The sequence below is a fragment of the Oncorhynchus mykiss genome, chromosome 21 (assembly GCF_057628025.1).
Source record: "Oncorhynchus mykiss isolate SJ-2025 chromosome 21, ASM5762802v1, whole genome shotgun sequence".
Classification (NCBI taxonomy): Eukaryota; Metazoa; Chordata; class Actinopteri; order Salmoniformes; family Salmonidae; genus Oncorhynchus; species Oncorhynchus mykiss.
The window spans coordinates 7539693-7565000 of record NC_143042.1 but is presented as its reverse complement, the minus strand read 5'-3'; the positions used below and the strand labels follow the sequence as shown (position 1 = coordinate 7565000).

The 25308-nt window shown below is 45.3% G+C and overlaps 1 protein-coding gene across 1 annotated transcript in view; it reads left to right on the top strand.

Annotated features, from left to right (window-relative positions):
- The window catches only part of LOC110499851 (protein O-mannosyl-transferase TMTC2), an 84412-nt gene that overhangs the window by 49670 nt on the left and 9434 nt on the right, over window positions 1–25308 (top strand). Inside the window, exons 3-9 of the mRNA XM_090215019.1 lie at window positions 11104–11998; window positions 12309–12423; window positions 13269–13354; window positions 14600–14784; window positions 15406–15484; window positions 18934–19055; window positions 23359–23440. Coding sequence (XP_090071145.1) covers window positions 11104–11998; window positions 12309–12423; window positions 13269–13354; window positions 14600–14784; window positions 15406–15484; window positions 18934–19055; window positions 23359–23440 — 1564 coding nt within the window. The remainder of the gene's footprint in view (window positions 1–11103; window positions 11999–12308; window positions 12424–13268; window positions 13355–14599; window positions 14785–15405; window positions 15485–18933; window positions 19056–23358; window positions 23441–25308) is intronic.

Here is a 25308-nt window from a genome sequence, read left to right as displayed (position 1 = left end):
AACTAGGGTCTCTATAGTACTGTAACTAGGGCATCTATAATACTGTAACTAGGTTCCCTATAATACTGTAACTAGGGTCTCTATACTACTGTAACTAGGGTCTCTATACTACTGTAACTAGGGTCTCTATAATACTGTAACTAGGTTCCCTATAATACTGTAACTAGGGTCTCTATAATACTGTAACTAAAGGTCCCTATAATACTTTAACTAGGGTCTCTATAGTACTGTAACAAGGGTCTCTATAATACTGTAACTAGGGTCCCTATAATACTACAACTAGGGTCTCTATAGTACTGTAACTAGGGTCTCTATAGTACTGTAACTAGGGTCTCTATAGTACTGTAACTAGGGTCCCTACAATACTGTAACTAGGGTCTCTATACTACTGTAACTAGGGTCTCTATAATACTGTAACTAGGGTCTCTATAGTACTGTAACTCGGGTCTCTATAATACTGTAACTAGGGTCTCTATACTACTGTAACTAGGGTCTCTATAATGCTGTAACTAGGGTCTCTATAATACTGTAACTAGGGTCTCTATAGTACTGTAACTAGGGTATCTTTAATACTGTAACTAGGGTCTCTATAATACTGTAACTAGGGTCTCTATAATACTGTAACTAGGGTCTCTATACTACTGTAACTAGGGTCTCTATACTACTGTAACTAGGGTCTCTATACTACTGTAACTAGGGTCTCTATAGTACTGTAACTAGGTTCTCTATAATACTGTAACTAGGGTCTCTATAGTACTGTAATTAGGGTCCAGAGTTTTTATCATTTCCTCGTTAGGTCATGTGGTCAGGAGAAACTCTGGGCCCTACTTAAGAGGATGCACGGGGCGAAGGACCCTGCATATGGTTGGATGTTCCCTTTCTTGGCATGTAATTAAAGTGTGACAGAAACAGTAGATTCCCTCGTTTGTCTCAATGAGGCCCGGGGCTGCAGATTAGCACGACGGCGGTTGACGACCGCTTGATGAATGCCGTGGCAATTATCCTCCACAGAGGCGTTCAGCTGTGAAATGATGCCTGCGGTGGTAATTCCCTCTCACTCACTCGCTTTCTCTCTTTCTCGCTCTTTTTTGATCTGTGTATGTGTTTGTTTGTGCCAGAGCTGAGGAGTCTCACACGTTCTGTATTTAGTGGCATGTCTACAGAAGTGGGGAAGGCTACTTGTTTTTACAACTACAACAATGTGCATGAAAGAGCAGTGTGTCATCAGTTAATGTAATGTAACAATCTATCTGCTGGCTAGTAGGTCTAACAAAGTGTCATATCTGAAGTAAAGTGATGGATAATGTTTGGCTTCCCTTTAGTTGCCTGACAACACTGGTTCAGTCTCTCTATTGCTCTATAGACAGCAATCCCAGAGAGAAGCAGGGTGGTCCAGAGGTCCCTCCATCCCAGTGGGGGACGTGAACCTATGACCTGTCCCATTATGTGTCCCCGTGCTAGTGCCACTTCAGCCTTTATAGTGAGTGGTATTCAGTAATAAGGTCCCTTCATCAAAGTCAGCCACTGAAGGCCGGACCCTAGTCCTGTCTGATTAACTGGGGGAATGTACCTAGTCAGGACCAAAGGCCCAACGTGTTAAGAGAAGTGTAAATGGCCTGGATGTCCCTGGTTGATGACATCAGAGTTCCATCAAAAGCATTGGCCCATGGACTGCATCAACACAGAGGCGATACTCCGGGTGAAGTTTCCCCTCGGTACAGATCTAGGATCAGCTTTCTCCCCCAATCCTTACCTTAAAGTGATGCTACAAAAGTTTTGTATCATTTCTGCCAGAAGCTTTGAAAGTAAGTCCCCTAAAAATGGTACACAATTGTGTAGAACGTCATCCATCCCATATGATATGTTACGAATTACAATTCGATGTTATGAATTTGTAAGTGCTTAAGATCCCGTTCAAATCAAATCAAACTTTATTTGTCACATGCGCCGAATACAACAAGTGTAGACCTTACCGTGAAATGCTTACTTACAAGCCCTTAACCAACAGTGGAGTTCAAGAAGAGTTAAGAAAATATTTACCAAATAAACTAAGGTAAAAAATAATAAAAAGTAACACAATAACATAACAATAACGAGACTATATACAGGGGGTACCGGTACCGAGTCAGTGTGCGGGGGTACAGGTTAGAGGTAATTTGTACATGTAGGTAGGGGTGAAGTGACTATGCATAGATAATAAACATCAAGCAGCAGCAGTGTACAAAATAAGTGGGGTGGGGGGTCAATGTAAATAGTCCGGTGGCCATTTGATTCATTGTTCAGCAGTCTTATGGCTTGGGGGTAGATGCTGTTAAGGAGCCTTTTGGTCCTAGACTTGGTGCTCCGGTACCGCTTGCCGTGTGGTAGCAGAGAAAACAGTCTATGTCTTGGGTGACTGTAGTCTCTGACAATTTTATGGGCTTTCCTCTGATACAGCCTATTATATAGGTCCTGGATGGCAGGAAGCTTGGCCCCAGTGATGCACTGGGCAGTACGCACTACCCTCTGTAGCGTCTTACGGTCAGATGCCGAGCAGTTGCCATACCAGGCGGTGATGCAACCGGTAGAACATTTTGAGGATCTGGGGACCCATGCCAAATCTTTTCAGTCTCCTGAGGGGGAAAAGGTTTTGTCATGCCCTCTTTACGACTGTCTTTACGCAGTCGTGGGTGAACAGGTAGTACAGGAGGGGCCCCAGTGTTGAGGATGAGGGTGGCAGATGGGTTGTTGCCTACCCTTACCACCTGGGGGCGGCCCGTCAGGAAGTCCAGGATCCAGTTGCAGAGGGAGGTGTTTAGTCCCAGGGTCCATAGCTTAGTGATGAGCTTTGTAGGTACTATGGTGTTGAACGCTGAGCTGTAGTCAATGAACAGCATTCTCACATAGGTATTCCTTTTGTCCAGGTGGGAAAGGGCAGTGTGGAGTGTGATTGAGATTGAGATTGAGTCCAGACTTGTGGAGGTCTTGGCTAATTTCTTTTGATTTTCCCATCATGTCAAGCAAAGAGGTGGTGCCTCAGAAAAAGAATTGTAAAGGAGTAATTTCCAAATGCCTGAAGGTTCACATTCATCTGTATAAACAATAGTATGCAAGTATAAACACCATGGGACCACGCAGCTGTCATACCGCTCAGGAAGGAGATGCGTTCTGTCTCCTATAGTTGAACGTATTTTGGTGCGAAAAGTGCAAATCAATCCCAGAACAACCGCAAAGGACCTTGTGAAGATGCTGGAGGAAACTGGTACAAAAGTATCTATATCCACAGTAAAACGAGTCCTAAAAAAGCCAGGCTACGGTTTGCAACTGCACATGGGGACAACGATCTGACTTTTTGTAGAAATGTCCTCTGGTCTGATGAAACAAAAATAGAACTGTTTGGCCATAATGACCATCGCTATGTTTGGAGGAAAAGTGGGAGGCTTGCAAGCCGAAGAACACCATCCCAACCGTGAAGCACAGGGGTGGCAGCATCATGTTTTGGGGGTGCTTTGCTGCAGGAGGGACTGGTGCACTTCACAAAATAGATGGCATCATGAGGTGGAAAACTAGGTGGATATATTGAAGCAACATTTAAAGACATCAGTCAGGAAGTTGAAGCTTGGTCGCAAATGGGTTTTCCAAATGGACAATGACCCCAAGCATACTTCCAAAGTTGTGGCAAAATGGCGTAAGGACAACAGAGTCAAGGTATTGGAGTGGCCATCACAAAGCCCTGACCTCAACTCTATAAAACATTTGTGGGCAGAACTGAAAAAGCATGTGCTAGTAAGGAGGTCTACAAACCTGACTCAGTTCCACCATCTGTCAGGGGGAAAATTCACCCAACTTACTGTGGGAAGCTTGTGGAAGGCTATCTGAAACGTTTGACGCAAGTTAAACAATTTAAAGGCAATGCTACCAAACACCAATTGAGTGTATGTAACGTCTGACCCACTGGGAATGTGATGAAAGAAATAAAGGCTGAAATAAATCATTCTCTCTACTATTATTCTGACATTTCACATTCTTAAAATAAAGTGGTGATCCTAACTGACCTAAGACAAGGTCTTTTTACAAGGATTTAGGAATTGTGAAAAACTGAGTTTAAATGTAGTTGGCTAAGGTGTATGTAAACTTCCGACTTCAACTGTATGTACGGTCACTGTGGGGACAACGTCGTCGATGCACTTATTGATGAAGACGATGACTGAGGTGGTATACTCCTCAATGCCATTGGATGAATCTGTGAACATATTCCAGTCAGTGCTAGCAAAACAATCCTGTAGCGTCATCTGACCACTTTCATATTGAGCGAGTCACTGGTACTTCCTGCTTTAGTTTTTGCTTGTAAGCTTGGAGTAAAGGTGGTCTAGAGTTTTTTTTCCTCCTCTGGTTGCACATGCTGGTAAAAATTTGATTTAAGTTTCTGAAAACTGATTTAAGTTTCCCTGCATTAAAGTCCCCGGCCACTAGGAGCGCCGCTTCTGGGTGAGCATTTTCTAGTTTGCTTATAGAGTTGGCCTTATAGAGTTGGTTGAGTGCGGTCTTAGTGCCAGCATCGGTCTGTGGTGGTAAATAGATGGCTACGAATAATATAGATGAGACTCTACCTCAGGCAAGTAATACCTCGAGACTTCTTTAATATTAGACATTGCGCACCAGCTGTTATTGACAAAAAGACACACACTCCCACCACTCGTCTTACCAGACGTATATTCTCTGTTCTGCTGGTGCATTTAAAATCCCTCCAGCTCTATTTTATCCGCGTCATCGCTCAGCCACGTCTCAGTGAAACAGTTTTGTCCTGTTTTTTTGTTGTTTTAAAAAAAAAAGATTTACCCCCTTTTCTCCCCAATTTCGTGGTATCCAATTGTTGTAGTAGCTACTATCTTGTCTCATCGCTACAACTCCCGTACGGGCTCGGGAGAGACGAAGGTTGAAAGTCATGCGTCCTCCGATACACAACCCAACCAGCTGCACTGCTTCTTAACACAGCGCGCATCCAACCCGGAAGCCAGCCGCACCAATGTGTCGGAGGCTACACCGTGCACCTGTCAACCTTGGTTAGCGCGCACTGCGCCCGGCCCGCCACAGGAGTCGCTGGTGCGCGATGAGACAAGGACATCCCTACCGACCAAGCCCTCCCTAACCCGGACGACGCTAGGCCAATTGTGCGTCGCCCCACGGACCTCCCGGTCACGACAGAGCCTGGGCACGAACCCAGGGACTCTGATGGCACAGCTGTGCCAACCACTGTGCCACCCGGGAGGCCCTTAATGTCCTGTTGGTAGGATAATCTTAATCATAAATCATCAATTTATTTTCCAATGATTGCATGTTAGCAAGTAGAATTGATGGCAGTGGGAGTTTACTTGCTCGCCAACAGATTCTCAAAAAGCCCGATCTGCGTCCTTTTTTCCTCCGTATTTTCTTTACGCAAATGACGGGGATCTGGGCCTGTTCCCGGGAGAGTAATCCCAGTTCTGATGTCCAGAAGTTATTTTCGGGAATAAGAGACGGAAGCAGCAACATTATGTACAAAATAAGTTTAAAAAAATAAGTTACAAACAACGCAATTTAAAAAAAAAGAAGCAAAACTAGTTGCAGGCATCTAAAACGTCAGCCATCCTCTTCAGCGCCATCCTCTTCAGCGCCATCTTAACAGTCTCTGAGTAGTGGAGAAACGAGGGACAACTTCATCCTACACCCAGATATAGTGGCAGCGCTGCGATGTCAAGCATTGTAAGCATCTGGCTAGGGATAGGAGTGCAACAGTGGCCTGGATATCATACCCAATGTTACTGTTTTAACTCTAACTAAAATCGTATGGTCCAAGAAGGCCCAACCAAGGCCCATATACCAGGAGGATTTATGAGGAGGATGAGGAGTGTAAACGGGACATGACTTTATAGAGGAAGTCCATAGGCTCTTTCCCCCTGCTGCTTTCTGTCAGTCCACAGGCAGCTTTATGGGAGTCAACTAATGTCAACCTAATCCCGCTGTGTCTTCAAACACGTCTTGAACAGCGCCAACAGACACTAATAACAGTACGATGGGTATTAGAGGACCACACGCAGCAGAGGACAATGTTTGAACATGGCTACTGATGAATGACAAACACAATGAGGAGATAAGAATGGGCTGGTCACCATGTCGTTTTAAAAGAGAGAGAGGGAAGAGACAGGGAGAGGGGGACAGAGGGAGAGGGAGAGAGAGAGACAGGGAGAGAGAGGGACAGAGGGAGAGAGAGAGAGAGACAGAGAGAGAGAGAGGGGGACAGAGGGAGAGGGAGACAGAGAGAGAGAGACAGGGAGAGAGAGGGAGGGAGAGGGAGGGAGAGAGAGAGAGGGAGAGGGAGGGACAGTGCCCATGCGGATGGAAAGCAGAGAGGTCTTATGTAGTGAAGAGAGCAGTAATAATCCACAGTGTGTGAGATCTGTGGAGAGCGCAGGGTTTAGATGAAAGCCTTTGCCCGAGTGGGACTGCAGCTTTGACATGCTGCAGGGGATTATTCTGGCTCTTTTAACCAGCCACAGATCTTATGAGCTCCAATGAGAGAGCTGCTCTGACGCTGGAAATAAAGTAACTCTAACTCAAACAGATAAATCATCAATGATCCTAGCATTGCCCTGGATGACTTTGACTGTACCTCTAGAATCCAATCACATCAAATCAATCCACATAAAATGAAGTCAAATGTTATTTGTAAAGTTATTTTTGCAAAGTCATTTTTCACAGAATAGCCAGATGAGTTGTGAAATAGAATGATACACAGAGAAAGGTTGAAGTTCGTAATAGAAAAAAGTGCAGAAAAGTAAGCAAGTGAGTTTATCTTCATAGTGCTTTAGAGGAATTTGGTGGAGTTTCAGACTCTCACTCAGAATTTAAGGAAAATTGAGCGACCATTTTGTCTCAATTTACCCTGATTGTGGAATCGCCATCAACGTCGACAGACCGCGGCTTTGGCCTTTTGAGTCCGAGATTGATCTTCAAGTTAATTAAGGCAAGATTGGGGAATTGGGAGAGGAACCTACTGGAAGGTGAAATGGAGCCAGATTGAATTTTTCATACAGCATTTTCCCCAGACAAGAAGAGCAAGACGATCCCATCAATAACCTCATCTCCTCTGTGTAAAAATACATAGCCTCTTCCTTTGTGTGTCTGCTTTCTGGTTCAGAAATCAATATACAATTCTTCCCTCTGATTTTCTTACTCCCTTCAGCCCAAAAATCTTCAAATCTCCCCGGTCATATTTGATATGTTTTCACAGAAAGAGAAGACTGAAAACACAGATTTTCTGTAATTGGTTTATCTCACAGTCACATGTACCTCATCTCAAAGGAAATCTTCTCCTCCTCAGAGAGATGAAATTGTCTCACACTCTCAGTTCTGAAGTGAAGGCCCAGCAAATGAAGCATGTCTATTGTCCAGGACAAGTCAATCCTAATAAACTCCTTAGTCCTAATTTAAGGGTAATTGGAAATGCAGGTTTCAAAAACTCGTACGCACTAGTATGGTCATAACCTTCGCTGAGCAGGACTATTTGAAAATAGTTTCTCTCTGAGCTCTCTGTTGAGAGTTAACTGGGGCTATGTTTATGTGCTTATGAATATATCTGATTTGATATACTGAGTGTACGTTACTTCCAGCTGAACTGTAGGCTACTGACACTTTTAAAGAGGATTTTCTCTGTTTACAGTTAGGAACACATTGACATTGTTTGAGAAATAATCCATCAGGTTTAAACTGTACAACATCATTCTTTGGCAATGAGACTAACCATTTTCATACTGCTGTGCCAACCTGAGCCATACTGTTCTGGCTCTGATCCTTTCTGTCCACATTGACCTTTGCAGCGTGACAACCGTAACTATGGTAGATGCGTGACCAGGCCAGTGCAGTAGAGCTCAGCTCGGCATGGCTCGGCTCGGCATGACTCGGTGCGGTTTAGGAGTGTGAAAAGAGGATGAGAACTAGAGACCTAGGCTGTGCAGCTGCCTGGCTGCCTATGTCATGCTGGGGATAACACTCATACTCAGTCTACTCATCTCTGTGGTGCTCTGAGATGATTTTATATTTACTTTGTAACCTAATTTAAAGTAGGGAGTAAATTAGGTCTGTAATTGCGAAACAGCCTGAAATGTTCAAAGGCCTGGTGAGATTGTGATGAAAACACTTACACACACAGACACACACACACAGCTCTCATGCCACCCCCACAGGTTCAGCCAGAGTTCACTGGAGGCTGGTGTGTGGATGGAAGCCACACTCTCTGTCTGTACTGTACAGTAGGGAGAAGAGAGAACTCCCTGGTCTCTGTGTGGACAGTAGGAAGCCTATATTATATTTTTAAAAGCATCCATACAGATTCATCCAAATGAATGACATTTCTTCTTTAGACCATCAGACCAATGGATTATGATAAACTGGATTATGAGATCACAATACATCATAAGGGCCATGCATGCTTATGACAAGTCTTATAATGCATTCAGACTGCATCATAATGCGTTATACCTGCAGGCTTGAAGTAAATAGTTTCCCCAACTTTCTCCTGAGAGAGAGCAATATGTTCTGTTCAACTGGTATATGTGTCAATACATTCCTTTCACAGCTGCAGCCTCTCTCTTCCGGACTGCGGTGACCCCTAAGTCTAGACAGATGTGATTTAATTAGCCAGAATTGGGGGGGGGGGGGGGGGGGTGTCAAGGATGTGACCGGACAACCTTCTGTAACCATAGCAACGTAACTCTAAACTTTAAAGTGTTGCTGACCTGTCCGTATTCACAAGGTATGAGTCAGAGTGGCTCCGTGTCCATATAATCGTATTCATTATGATATAAAAGACTAAACTGATCAGCACTCCTACTCTGAATATGGGCCCAGGACTGTGACCCTGTAAAACAAAGTGAAATAATATTTGCGCTATTCTCTACTTATCATACAGTTCTCTACTTATCATACAGTTCTCTACTTATCATACAGTTCTCTACTTATCATACAGTTCTCTACTTATCATACAGTTCTCTACTTATCATACAGTTCTCTACTTACCATACAGTTCTCTACTTACCATACAGTTCTCTACTTATCATACAGTTCTCTACTTATCATACAGTTCTCTACTTATCATACAGTTCTCTACTTATCATACAGTTCTCTACTTATCATACAGTTCTCTACTTATCATACAGTTCTCTACTTATCATACAGTTCTCTACTTATCATACAGTTGTCCCCTGGCTGCTTTCTGTTTCAGCCTTTTTTGATTTGAGTAGTGCTCTAATCTATTCATCAAAAAATAAAATTCCCAGATTTTTATGAGCCTAACATGCCAAAAAAGGTCTTCATTCCTATGCCAGATATGTATTCATAAAGCCATTAGGAACTGTAAAAATAGCAAACAATCTCTCTTAAAGTCCATTTTCCTCTGAGAAGTTCATGAGGGGATGGGTTAGTAACATTTGGCAGTAGTAGTGAAGTTTTGAAGTTACTAGTCCTGGTCTAACTACAGTAAGGTCCCTGATGGAGCTGAAAGCTGAACGTGGTGACAGGCCAGTGGAAGGTGTTTAATAAGGAACCTGATGCTGATCATGCTACGGCATTAATCCTCTTATAGCTGTAAACAGAATCTACATACCGACACAGTGAGCTCTGAGCTGATTAAACATCACTCTCCACTCTACTGAAATGGGCCAACAATCTGAATCAGGCCCTCCCCGCTCTACTTCTCCCAGCATGCACTAGGGCAGCATCTGACAAGGCACCCTATTCCCTAGGGTGCCATTTCGGAAGCCACCCAAGGCCTGAGTTGTGCAGTCAAATTGCACTCAAGGGACTTAGCTAGTCTAAACACATAGCCTATTTGGGCATACAAGACACCATGCTACAATACATGGACAGATCTGTTCTAGATCTAATTTAGAGGCATTACTTTACAGGAAGATGGATGAACGGAATAAGAATGAGAGAAACACAGTGCACCCGTGATGTCATCGTATGCAGTTGGTAGTAGGGTCCAGTGTCGTGGTCTATTGGTCACGTATAGTAGGTGTTCTGTTTATTTGACATGTCTTTATAGGGGCAAAGGAAACTGTTAAAAACTCCACTGGCACCAGTGCTCCAAAATGTTAGAGGTCAATTGATCTAAAGGAGTGCGTGGGGAATGGTGAGGTAGTGGTTTTCTCAGCTTGTTCATTTGTATTTAACCTTGATTTAACCAGGAAAAGCCTGGTTCAATTAGAAGGAATGAATTGAAATGTATATTTGAATGTGCATAGGCCTAACTGTAATTAATGTAGGTATGAGTTTAACACACATTGACATTGCATTTCACAGCTACTTTATTGGGTAATAGCATATCAACCTGGAGTTGACCTAGCCTACCAGTATTTCTCATCCCACCCGTCAAATGAGAAGAATCCTTGTCCTTTAGGGCATTATTCTATTAAATCAAACTGAAACATATGAATAGAGGTGACACCGACATGGAGGGTCATTTGATAAAGATTCCCACAATTCTGTTTTCTGATGAATGTGAAGTGTTAATATGCCCCATTTAGTCTCTCAGTGCTATCAATGCTTAATTTCTCAAAAAATGCTTTCTGTGTTTGTGTAGCAACAGAGCCATATTATTTCTGGCCGTCGTAGATACTCTTTTCAGAGGACTTGCCAATAATACCCAGAGCGCTTGGCTGTGTCAATTGCACATGAAAACGGCTTGTGTCCTGGGCAGCTTTTGCAAAAACATTCCTTCCATTTCATTCCTCATTTCTAAACAGTTCTATTCTAGAAATTCCTCGCGATGTGAAATCATAGAGGTCATCGACCTTTCACATGGTCGAGATTTAAATCAAAATTCTACATTTTGCACTGATGTATATGAATACACACCAAATAAACCAACACCAAATTCTTCTGTGTTAAAGAAAATATCTACTACTTTGTCTAATAGACTTTACTTAGTATTAGCCCAATAAACTATTTCTAGTTACCAATACATTCCCAGAATGAGAGCAGGAACGTTTTCAGAATGCTAAAGTTTTCTAAAAGTTTCCTGAACATTTCACACAAGTCCCATGGTAGTTCCCATAGCATTCCTATAATGTTTTCTCTCTCCTACAGAAGAGGAACACCACTGTACTGCTGAGTCTGAGTGTGTTGATCTCCTGGGGCGTGCTTCTCCTGGCTGCTCGTCTCTACTGGATGGGTAACAAGCCCCCCAACTTCTCCAACTCAGACAACCCGGCGGCCGACTCGCCGCACCTTCTCACGCGAACTCTGACCTTCCTCTACCTGCCCGCCGCCAACGCCTGGCTCCTCCTATGCCCTGTCCAGCTCAGCTTCGATTGGTCCATGGACGCTCTACCGCTAATCAAGACCTTTGCTGATTGGAGGAACCTTCACACCGTGGCCTTCTATGCTGGATTTACTCTCCTGGCCTGGTATGGCCTCCGTAGCAGTAGCAGCCCCGACTCCAAGGCCAAGGAGACCAATGGGAAAGCTCACTTGGCGAACGGGAAGGCCCTCACCAATGGGCTCAGCTACCATCCTCCAGACGGCAACCACAACATAAACTCAGAGCAGGGCTCTCCAAAGACCAATGGGAAAACCACCCTCAATGGGAATGGGTTCACCAAAACCTACCAATGTTCCCCTCGGACTACCCACCCCTTCCTCCCCTCCCTTGCCACCCTCCCCGCCACGGAGAACGTGGTGGTCTTCTCCCTGGGCCTACTCTCGCTGCCCTTCCTCCCGGCCACAAACCTCTTCTTCTATGTGGGCTTCGTGGTGGCCGAGCGGCTGTTGTACATACCCAGCATGGGCTTCTGTCTGCTGGTGGCGGTGGGGATCCGGGCCCTGTACGTCAGGCTGAGAACCAGGGGCCCCAGGGTCGTGCTGCTGGGTCTGTGCGCAGGCCTGGTGCTGCTGTACGGCATCAAGACGGTGCTGAGGAACAGGGACTGGAGCAACGAGGAGATGCTCTACAAGTCAGGGATCAGTGTTAACCCCGCTAAAGGTAGTGTGGAGGAGACTGTTGACTAACCAACACATTCTGGAATATGGGCCTTTGGTTTGGTACTTTAGTCCCACTGTGATAAAGTTAGGCCTGAGAATTACATCACTCTCATGTAGATTAGAACATTTTTCAGTTCTATATTATTCTAGGTCCAGGACTATGCTTAATCTATGGCTGACAAATAGGCCCATAAAGAATAAAGTATATGTCATAAATGATTTGTAATCTTTCCTCATAAATGCAAAACTCAAGATCTTTCCATTACACAATACCTGTATGCACTTGACAGACACCTGTCTCTCTTTGTTAGCATGGGGCAACTTGGGAAACGTCCTGAAGAACCAGGGCAAGATGGCCGAGGCGGAGAGGGCGTACCGGAATGCCCTGTATTACCGGGGAAACATGGCTGACATGTTGTATAATCTGTGAGTGTGAGATGTGTCATCTCTGCATCTCTCCACTACCTCAGCAAGGATGAAGGGCCATGAAAGCTACCATCCATCAATACTGCTTAGACAGACAGGGAGAATAACAGGGGATAGAGGGAGAGGGGGAGAGGCTAGGGGCAGAGAGAGAGAGAGAGAGAGAGAGAGGGGGGGGGGGCTAGGGGCAGAGAGAGAGAGAGAGACAGAGAGAGAGAGGGGGGGGCTAGGGGCAGAGAGAGAGAGAGAGAGAGAGAGAGAGGGGGGGGGCTAGGGGCAGAGAGAGAGAGAGAGAGAGACAGAGAGAGAGAGGGGGGGGCTAGGGGCAGAGAGAGAGAGAGAGAGAGAGAGACAGAGAGAGAGAGGAAATGGGTTGTTTTATCCCCAGATGGGATCCTGTTCCCCTTGACAGTGATTTCATTCATCATGATTTGCGGGGCTCTGGGAAAACATGAAGGCAGTTCTAATACCCACATTAACCCTCTGAGTGTCAAAGGTGCCAAGCCTCATAACCGGCCCACATTTCCCGCTCACCTGACAGCGTTTTTCTTCCCCTCTCTCTACTCCCTGTCCCCCTGTCAAGAAACAGGAAGAGTCACCTTTGTCAACAAACACATTTCTGTGTTTACATGACATGACACACCTTTAAAGAAGGTGTCGTTCTGAGATTAATGATGGTTAACAAATAAACCAAATAAACAGAGTGTCACTAAACACCGTCTAATGTTAGGCTGCAATTAGATTTAAAACCCAAACAGTCAGAGTTGCCAGATGGTTTCCCTGATTGCCCGGTAGACCTCTCTTTCCTCTGCTTCATTCAACCATAATTCTGCTCTTCTTTCCACCAGGGGTTTGCTGCTTCAAGAGAACCACAGGCCCTCAGAGGCACTGCATTACTATAAGCTGGCCATTGGGAGCAGGCCAACTCTGGCGTGTAAGTATTGCTAAGAGACCATTTCCTAAAATGGCGTATTGCGGGGCTGAAGTGATTGTGATCGGGGCCTGGCCGGTGGAGATGAAAGGAGCTGATCTGGGACCTGCCTAATGGGTTGTCTCTGGCTTTGTTTAATTCAATTACATGAATGGAATGTTACATTCAGGTTTTCATCACGGCCCAGTGTTAATGCTGAATTAGTTGTCATGCATGTGTCTGTCTGGCCCATTTCAGAGGTCTATCGGACCGTTTCAGCCCACAGTCTAATGGAAGTCAATCTCACTCTTGACTGCTCACGTATGTAATGTGTAGACATATTTCACTGTATCAGACTCTAGCAGAGGACGGGAAAAGCAGGGGATTTGGGTTGCATGAGTTACTTGTTAATTCCTCAGTTTTTCCCATCTACCTCTCTTTCAACCTCTCTGGACCCTACCCACACACTCACACACTCACACATACTACACTGACACTCAAATACACACACACACACACACACACACACACACACACACACACACACACACACACACACACACACACACACACAAACTGTCACGGATCCCTCCGGAACTGTCATTATGCACACCTGGTCCCTATTCCCATTGATTAGTAATTGTATATGCGTGCCCTTTGTTCACCATTGTCTGGTCGATTATTGTTCCAAAGTCCGTTGGTCGTGCGAATACCTGTGATGTGTTGTTTTGGCTTTCGTGTATTGCACAGATGATTACGGGTCTCGTCCCACGTGGTATCATTGTGCGATTGTGTATTTATTCGAGGTACTCCTCGCTCTTTTGTTTGGGTTTCTACCCTGTGTTTTGAATATGTGTTTGTTTGATCTTCGTTCCTATGCCTTTACACGGCACGCTATCATTTGGGAAATAAAAACCCATATTACGCATTCCTGTACCTGTCTCCCGACCCTTTATACCAACGTGACAGTAAGTAAGCATTTCACTGTAAAGTCTACACCTGTTGTATTCAACGCATGTGACATATAAAATGTGATTCGTTTTCTTGTCCCTAAACCTTTCCCTGCTTCTATCTATCCCCTCTGTTTCTCCATTTCTACCCCCCTCTCTTCCTGCTCTAATCCTCCACCTCTGCCCCCTCTCTTCCCCCATTTCTAATCCTCTACCTTCTCTCTCCCTCATTCCTCTTCCTCTATCCTCCCTTTCCCCCTCCTCCACCCTGTCTTCTCCCTCTGTTCCTCCTCCTCTGCGCCCTCTCGTCACCCCACAGCGGCCTACTTGAACACGGGCATCATCCTGATGAACCAGGGTGGTATGGAGGAGGCCAAGAGGACCTTTGTAACCTGCGCTGAGATCCCAGATGAGAATCTGAAGGACCCCCATGCCCACAAGAGCTCCGTCACCAGCTGCCTGTACAACTTGGGCAAGCTGCTCCACGAGCAGGGCCTGCAGGAGGTATGATACTACAGTACTCTACACTACAGTGGAGACAGGGCTGAGATGTAGAAATGCAATGGATAGAATCTATAACAGTACACTTCAATACAGTACATTAGAACCAGAGCAATGGCAGAGATGTAGAAATAAAATGAATAGCATGTATAGAGGTGCACTACACTACAGTACAGTGGAGCCATGGCAGAAACATAGAAATATAATGTATGGAGGTGCACTACCGTACAGTACAGTGGAGCCATGGGAGAAACATAGAAATCCAATGTGTAGAATGTATAGAGGTGCACTACACCACAGTACAGTGGAGCCATGGCAGAAACATAGAAATACAATGGATAAGATGTATACAGCAAATGTAGTTTGATAGCATACTGTGATAGTGTACTTAAGCTCTTGAGAAAACTAGCTGTCTGAAAACTTGCTTAAGCTTCCGGCCTTGGCTTTATATGAGCTCAGCCACTGCTCAAATGAACTAAGTCTTCATCTATGACAAAATGACAGAGCCGACTAAAGACTCATCTTCCTGAAGCCCTTTCCATTAGACAGTGAGGAAGAGGCTTTGTGGATGGTGACACACTGATGAAACACACTGTGACTAACTGCCCTCCCCCTCCATGACAGGATGCTCTGTCTGTCTATAAAGAAGCGGTGCAGAAAATGCCGAAGCAGTTTGCACCTCAGAGTCTCTACAACATGATGGGTGAGTAATAGCAGGAAAACATTCATTTTTTCACTAATATTTTGGGGTGATTCTTCCCCCCATCTCTACTCACCAAGTTCAATAAACACAGCACTTTACAAAACAAACAGTTCATTCATTCCCATACATCAGCGTTACTCGACTCTTACCCTACGAGGTCCAGAGCCTGCTGATTTTCTGTCTTTCCTGAAAATGATTTGCACACACCTGGTGTCCCATGTTTAAATCCGTCCCTGATTAGAAGGGAAGAATGAAAAAATGCAGTGAAACTGGCTCTGAGGTCCCGGGTTTAGTTTGAGGGTCATATATCATCATGTACTGTATTGTTATCATCCGAGAATCTGGTGAAAGGGAACGAAGGAGGAAAGGTGAGCATTTTCAACCATGGGCTCAACCATGGGCTCAACCATGGGCTCAACCATGGGCTGAAAATGAAAGTTTCCAGTGAAAGTGTTTCCCAGGATCAAAGCCAGGACCAACCCATGTCCAGGAGACTGTTTCTGTTTCCTACCCCAGCTCACCATATCACTCTACCCTAGATCACTCTCCACTCTATCATCACTCTACCCTAGATCACTCTCCGCTCTACCATCACTCTACCCTGGATCACTCTCCCATCACTCTACCCTGGATCACTCTCCACTCTATCATCACTCTACCCTAGATCACTCTCCACTCTACCATCACTCTACCCTAGATCACTCTCCACTCTACCATCACTCTACCCTAGATCACTCTCCACTCTACCATCACTCTACCCTGGATCACTCTCCCATCACTCTACCCTGGATCACTCTCCACTCTACCATCACTCTACCCTGGATCACTCTCCACTCTACCATCACTCTACCCTAGATCACTCTCCACTCTACCATCACTCTACCCTAGATCACTCTCCACTCTACCATCACTCTACCCTGGATCACTCTCCACTCTACCGTCACTCTACCCTAGATCACTCTCCACTCTACCATCACTCTACCCTGGATCACTCTCCACTCTACCATCACTCTACCCTAGATCACTCTCCACTCTACCATCACTCTACCCTAGATCACTCTCCACTCTACCATCACTCTACCCTAGATCACTCTCCACTCTACCCTTGATCGCTCTCCACTCTACCATCATTCTACCCTAGATCGCTCTCCACTCCACCATCACTCTACCCTAGATCGCTCTCCACTCTACCCTACATCACCTCCCACTCTACCATCACTCTACACTTGATCACTCTCCACTCTACCATAACTCTACCCTAGATCACTCTCCCCTCTACCCTAGATTGCTCTCCACTCTACCATCACTCTACCCTAGATCACTCTCCTCTCTAGCCTAGATCACTCTCCACACTACCATCACTTTACCCTAGATCACTCTCCACTCAAACCCTAGATCGCTCTCCACTCTACCCTAGATCCCTGTCTAGCACAGTGTTCTGCAGGGCTGACAGTCAGGAATTGAAATGTAGTGGACAGGTATCTCTGGTATTCTGTTCATGGGGAAGCAAACTAATTTGTCCGCTGAGGTAGATTTAGTTTGACAGTCTATCTGGAGCCATGTCAGGCATTTGACTTAGCCAATTACTGAAGGTGAAAAGCTGGGATGTGGCAACAACTTTGCTGCGTGACGGGGAAGACTTGGCACAGGGAGACGACTTTAATCATCCAAATGTCCTTCTTAATTCCCACCTATCACATATGATAATTCTCCTCATCTTTGATTAGTGTAATTGAGGAATATGTGTTTAGAATGACTCGTTCTGGTGGTAGTAGAACAACCTGCTGATGGTCTTCAGTTTCCCCCCCAAAGAAGAGATTTCCCCATATTATCTCCATGAAACGAAGCTATTTGATGTGCTTTAAGCAGATTGGTTTCATTCCATTCCAACACCACAGCTCCAAAATAGGCAGGCAATCCTAATGTAGATGTGTATCAGGATTCGAAGGGAATTCAAACTAAGCTGGCTATAATAAGTCATGTCCCATGTTGTGTTATTCTATCACTAATTGCATTATTAGAAGCCCTTCCTGATTGCATGGTTGAGATTGCTGTGCCGTGTCGGCAACATTCTTGGGATGACGCGTGGTGGGGGCCTGAGAAGAGGGAGAGTGTTTGTTCAGGTGAGAGGGGGGTTGTCATCAGGGCCCCGGGGATCGGCCCCGCTGCGCTGGGATCAGATCTGGGATTCTCACGGCTTTGAGAACAGAGACATTCTCCGAGAGAAACTGGTCACGTTCCAACTGAAATTGGTGTCAGGGGTTTAATTAATTTAACGGAGGAATATTTATTTTTATTGGTGGAATGACGAGTGTTTTTAGGAATGGAGGGCTGGAAATGGGTCGGTCTCCATCTGCCTTGTTATCAGCCGTGCACCTGTTGGAGATCTATTATAGAACTCTATTCATCAGACACTGGGAAGCACTGGAGCATGTCATCATTCATGTCAGAGGTCACAGGCAGGGAGAGAGCAGTGGAGAGGTGGCGTCCATGCAACCAGCAGTTTTTACATTGTGCTGTGTAAATACTCTCTTGGTTGCATGGAAGGTAGTGGTGACTCTGCTCTTACCCGACTCACTGTCCCTCCACTCTCCCTCCCTCCTCTGAGAAAAGGGGACAGTCTTCCAGCTGATGGGGAAACTTTTGTCTCGCTGCGTTATTTTTTGCCCTATGCACCAATTAATGTTGTTACTCCTATGACCAGAGAAAGTGAAATATACCTCGATATTAAAAAAAAAAACACAAGCAGCTAATAACAACGCAAGGTCATAGAAACAAATTGCTATACTCATTAAATGCAGCTGCAGTGCTGGTTTTAGCGCGAGTGGAAGTAGGGAGAACATATTTTATGGCTTATGAAAGTGTTGAACAAAGTTTTGGCAGTGCTGAGTAACAACAAACATGAACTTACTCATAAAAACAGCCGCTCTTTGCTCTCTATCTAGTCATGGTTTTGAAATGTCACAGTATCAACTCCGAGGTATTTGATTGGGCAACGGTAGGCCTATAGGTGCACTTGATTTGCTCTCTAGGCTTGCCAGGTAGACGGAGTTCTACATTCACACACATGAAATGGTTCAAAATGGGAACACTTTACCTTCCCGGGGCTAGGACTGCTGAATCAAGTGCACCAACAGCGCAAAAACTAAAAATAAGAATACAAGGCCAAAATGTTTGGTGATCGACTAGGAATGCCTTGGATCGCAATGGACCGGTTGGTGACCAATGCACTAGATAGATCGAAAGAAAAGTCCCAGAACCCATCATACCACATCTTTGATACGAGTCTTCCTCTTATTATAAAGTGTCAGAGAAGCCATTGAGGTCATGGGTCTCTCTACGACCCCTTTCCTCTGACCTCTGAATGTTGACCCCCCCCCCCCCCCCCCCCCCTCATACAGTAGGAGAGGCAGTATCGCCCATGACCTGTGACCTTTGACCCCTAACAGGAGAGGCCTACATGAGGCTGAATAGGCTGGAGGAGGCGGGCCACTGGTACAGGGAGTCGCTCAGGGCCAAACCCGACCACATCCCCGCACACCTGACCTACGGGAAACTCCTGTCCATCATTGTAAGTCCCTCCTCTACCAACCTCTTTAAGGCCAGACAATTCCTCACATTTTTTACAACAGAACACGACAAAAGATAACACAGAAACTAGAGATGCACTGATGTGAATATTCTGGGATATATGATATTTCTTTGCAATATCAACCAATACAGACATTTCTGTTTCATTGGATGTCTTTTTTTACCATTCTAGTACAGATACAAACAAAATGTCTATGTTCATAAGGTTAATAAGAAAATGTGTAAAATAGCTTAAATATGGGAAAGGATATTATATATATATATAATATAGCCTATATGCACTGAGTATACCAAACATTAGGAACATTTTCCTAATATTTATCTGCACCCCCTATTGCCCTCAGAACAGCCTAAATTCATTGGGACATGGACTCTACAAGATGTCGAAAGCATTCCACAGGGATGCATTCCACAAAGAAGGCTTAAAAATCCTTCTTTAACCTGTCTCCTCCTCTTCATCTACACTGATTTGAAGTGGATTTAACAAGTGACATCGATACGGGAGCATAGCTTTCACCTGGATTCACCTGGTCAGTCTATGTCATTGAAAGAGCAGGTGGTCATAATGTAGGTATTGTTAACCACTAGACTACAACACTTTTTAACACTTTTAACAGAAAGAGAAACGTCCTGCAGCTGTACTGGAAATGGCCTCTAACATCATTGCCAATACCATCAATGTAACTACAATCTGCCTCTATTCCAATCCATTCACTTCACTCTTTGTCCTCCAGTGTCCTTCCTGACTGTCCACACAATCTCAAATAGGCTTTGGCTCACACAAAGTGTGATGAAGCAAAGCAAACTGTCATGTTGGTAATAATCACAGGGGTTACGTATAATTAGACCTAGGCCCGAGGGCTGATGAATAGTGAGTGAGTTTGGGCCTGGCCAGTTCATTCCATTGATTTCCCTGTCTGGGCCAGAGGAGCTGTGATCATTGTAGAAAGCCTGGAAGTTGATAGATCGAGACTGAGCTGCGTGTTGAGCAGACAGTGGCCCAGCTCTAAAGCCATTTTGGACTTGTTGAACCTTGATGGGTAAATTAATGCTTTTGTCTTTGGTGGCCTAAAGGAAAAAGACACCTAGGATAATGGTATGCAAACACAAGATGGGTTTTTTATGTTAGGCTAATTGCAGTTTTTTGAGATATTTGAGGTAAAATAGCAGAGAGACCAACTTCTGCCACTATAAACTTTGTTGATATGACAACCAAGGAGACAATGGATTGAGGAATAATTATTGTCTTATGGTACAAGCTTGGAAAAACAGACCTGTCAAACCATCATGCTCTCCGCTGGGTGTGTGATTGTCTCAAGGTCACAGCCATAGGGAATGTCTTTATGGGGAGTCGTGTGTGTGTGTGTGTGTGTGTGTGTGTGTGTGTGTGTGTGTGTGTGTGTGTGTGTGTGTGTGTGAGAGACATTATTAAATGTGTGTGGTGTTATGAAGCTCACCAGCTAGGCCTGCTGGGTCCAGTATTTTCTTCCCAGACTTCTCCCCTACAGGTTTGGCTGTTTGTTCTGAGGTGCACTCTGCCCCCCAACCCCCTTCCATCCACCTCTCTCATTCACTCCCACAGTGTTTTGGGGAGAGAAAAACGTGCGTGACAACATGTGTTCACAGCTGACTTGGGTTAGTTAGGAGGACTTTATGGAGAGGAACCCTGTTAGAACCCACTGAACCAGTCCTGCTGAGCCCTTGTGAGGAGTTTGACCTTCTGTTCTTCCCCTTCCACAGCCTGAGGTAACTGAGGTACTAGGAATCTACAGGCGGCTTTGCTCTTCAGCGTACCACATCACCCATCCCATCTCTCCTTCTATCCTCCTCACTGATATCGGAGGGGTTACAGCTGCACCCCTAGGGGTCCGGTCTGGGCTGAGGAAGGGTCTCGCTCCCAAACTCACTAATTTCCCCTTTTCCTAATCTGATTTGAGTTCCATTCCCCCAAACCCCCACCCCCAGTCTCCCTGGGTTCAGACCCGAGTCACCCCAGCACAGCTGGACATCTGCTGGGTCCCCCAGGTCCCTACATCCGGGGCCCTGAGCCACGAGTGGCCCCTCATAACAGAGCCCTTCAACAACAGGAGATTAGGACACGACCAGACCCGGAACAATGGGCTGCCGGACAGGACTTAATGCAATTACCCCGCTTCCTTATTAAATCACTCAATCAGGGAGAGATTTTGGGCCGTCTTGCCACGGCGGACCTACGTATTGATAATGCAGCTAGCTCATAAGGAGTCAACCGACTCGGGGAAAGGGTCAAAGTGTCAAACTCAAGTCCCGCCTCACCCTGACGTGTACTACAGTACGTGACTTCACTGTTTCATTCATAAAGAGTCATGTACTTTAATGGGGTTAGTGAGGTTGTATAGATTTGTGGTTTGTTCTTTGTTCAGTTTGGCTTTGAACTCTTCGTTCACAGTAACCAGGTGTCTAGACTGAGTCTGCGTCAGAAATGCCACCATAATCCTGATATAGTGCACTACTTTTGACCAGGGCCTTTCTTTAGGACACAGCCAGACATGACCAGAAGAGCCCTATTCCACCCGGTAACCCCCAGTTCCTGTCTCAGATCATCTCCCTTGGACATACATCACAGGAGAGTGTTGTCGCCAGGCGGATGATTACACAGTGCAGAGTCCTGACGTGTCCTACCAAGAGCTAGGCACCACTCTCTGTTGGAGGGCCTCTCTCCCGTTGCTGGCGCTGATGTTATTTACGAGCTCTGTGGCTGGCTACACTCGGAGCCGGCGCTAACGCTAACCGCTAAAGCCCTCTGTGGCTGGCTACACTCGGAGTTGGCGCTAACACTACCCGTTAAAGCCCTCTGAAGCCGGCTACTCCCTCCCAATACAGGCTCGAATATGCTAGATAAGAGTGTCAGAGGAATAAAAAAACAACCTTATCAAGAACTTAGGATAAGACCCAGATGCAGACAGCTAGAGTCACAGATGTTTATTGACCCAAACAGGGGGCAGGCAAAAGACAGGTCAAAGGCAGGCAGAGGTCTGTAATCCAGGGCTGAGTCAATAAGGTACAGAATAGCAGGCAGGCTTGGGGTCAGGACAGGCAGAGGTTCGTAAATGGGTCAGAGTCAGGCAGGTACAGAACGTCAGCCAGGCTCGGGGTCAGGGCAGGCAGAATGGTCAGAACCGGGGAAACTAGGAAACAGAACTAGAAAGAGCAATGAGATGGGAAAACACGCTGGTGAGACCTGACAAGACAAGATGAACTGGCAACAGACAAACAGAAAACACAGGTATAAATACACAGGGGATAATGGGAAGAGATGGGTGGAGACAAGCACAAAGACAGGTGATACAAATGTGTGTGACAAACCTAGCATTGATGTACATTTAACGTTGCGCACCTCTCGCAATCCTACTAATGCGACACGGCCCAGTCCATTGAAGGACCACAGTATTGTGTTTAACAGTCCACCTTCTGAGACTGCGGCTGGGAAAGGAGCCAGGGAAAATATGGCATAAAGTCATCTGGACAATTAGTTGTCTTCATCTTTCATTTAGAGCGAACACGGGCATGAGAAATAGTTAATGAACCTAACCTAATATGCCCAGTCCACTTATTCTATGTAGAATGGCAAATCCATAGCCAATATGGAAGCAATCAGTGCTGAAGCGTGAACAACGGGGGGGGGGGGGGGGGGACGACACAGAGGCAGCGGTATGTTGCGAGGCTATAGTGCGATACACACTCTCTGACTGAGAAAAAGTGATAGTGTGACACACACACACACACACTCTGCTGCTGGGGGAAAATGGGGTTTGAAGCGTTCTCTATGGAGTACAGTTTCCTGGTTTACAGTTGAGGCCCTGCTACCACGTGTCAACTCATGCATGAAAGCGTAGGAAAATAATCCGTAGCAGATGCAGAGTAAACGCAGAGGATTGTTGTTGCCCTACAGGATATGCTGATTGTTTGAAACAACCTGGCACATCAGGGGCATCTGGAACGGTTGTTCAAATTTACTGCTGATTTCCCCGTACACATCTCGACTGAGAAATATTTGCTAAATCTCATTTACGAGGAGAGTGGGTGGTTTCTGGTTTCTCCTGCATGTTCAATCTTCTACCATATGGCAACTCACGTCTGTTTTGGGTTTTGAGTAAATCTAATTGCAGCCGCACAATTACGCCCGTGCCAGAAACAGGAACCACTGCGAGAGCTCGAACATCAGCTAAATCGCAATTAACGACTGAGGACAACTTGTAACTGATCTACAGTAGCTAATCAAACGTTCCTGTTTTGTCTCCTAGGGGCAGAAGACTGAGGCAGAGGGTTACTATCGAAGAGCCATTCAGCTGGACCCTTCCAAAGGAAACTGCTACATGCATTATGGTATGTACCAGAACTCATATGAAGTACCGCGCACATTGCTTCATTTGAGCCAGATCCTGCCGGAACAGGATCCGGCACCTCTCCGTTTTGGACTGATTTGTTCTGGAACCTATTTGCCTATCCGGTACCTCTCATGGCATGAAACATTTACTTTTTGTAATGTACTAATTTGAGTTGCTTCTTCGTCAATTCTACTGCCCCCCCCCTCCCAGTTCTACTGCCTGATATTCTAATAGTTGATTCGGGTTGCGCCGGCCTGAGTTTACAGTATGGATTATGCATCATTGTATCCTATGCTTGAGACCAACTCGTGGCTGTGTGAGATGTGTGCCTGTATCGCTCACAGAACTAGAATGAGATTCACTTTCTATGATCTCTCTCCCTCCCTCTGCTCTGATAGACATGAGCCTGCAACTCTCACCTCTCCAGCGTTGCACTTCATCATTGATTTCCTTATAGAATCATAGCCAGACGAAGGGTTCTGGAGGAGCTGCAGCACCCCTGATACATTGAAATACATTTGCCAACGTTATAGAATTACTGCTGTCTGTTCAGAAAGAATTGAAATCATTCAGAATAGCCTACTACACCATGAAAATGGCTATATTTTAGTCACAGAGGATCAATAGCGTCTTTAAAAACGTGCCTAGCTGTGGATTGTGTGTAGCCCAATAACAAGGCATAGCCTACAGTGCGGAACACGGCCAACCTGTCAGTAAACAGCATGCAGACAAGACAGGCCTTTCACTATATTTCAAATACAATCGCAGGAAAACAGGTTGGAAAGAAAATGGCTCCTGCTGAAAAGAGAGGACTCTAATTTGTCTACTGTAGGCTAACAAAATATTGGATTAACTTCCAAATATTGTTTTACAAAGTAAAGCAAGAGAGATATGTCGGCTTCTGGTAGGAACGCATCGGCTATCACCGGTGAGAGAGCTGAGCATCGTTGGGTCAGTCGGTGACACTGGAAATCATTTTTAGGACTAGAGTCCTCCTCATATTACAGCCTACAATATGTCTCCACACACCTAGGCCTAGGCTATTGATGGATTCAACACAAAGTCCTTTTTATTTATCTCAGATTCTCAGTTTGTCAGTGTCAAAGTAGCCTGTCATTTCCATCATTTATGCAGCATTAAAAAATATTCAACCAAAGTCTCCAGTCATGTAAAATGACATAGAATTGCATGAAATGCGTTTCTAAAAGGACCCTAGACTATTAAAATGGACCCATTTGTGCAACTTCTGTATGCCACTATGCAAATGTGATGATATGCATTCAATGCTTTATTATAAAGGGGATATTTTCTCTCATGCGTTCCGTTACCTCAGAGCTCCCCAGGTCACCCCCTCTGGTGCTCACATTTTGTTCCGGCACCTACCGATTTACAAATTAAGCACTACACGCACACAAACAAACACACAAACACACACACACACACATACCATTAAACTACTCCATGTAGGGACTTCCTACAGTAACAGTGTATTGTAGCTTGACCCCACCATAAGAACTTACCTCAGGCAGTTTGATAAAGACACCTTATCCACAGTACTCTACAGTACTCCCACATAGCACGTATAAAGTGTCCTGTAGCCACTTTTAAAGCCGCTCTAGTTAGCGAAAGAGATATGCCTGCCTTTAGTTTGGTTTGCATTTGGTATCAGGTTGTATGAGGTCATACATACAGTAGACCTAATCTCCACATACTTCGAGGAAACCGGATCGGACTACACCACCACCAATAAGGATGCTGCCTTTCACTGATTGAGGAGAAACGCTATAAGTCGGTTAGTCTGAGCGTGCTTCTGTAAATGCTGCCATTCATATCGGCTCTCCCTCTCTCCCTCCCTGTGTCTCTCTC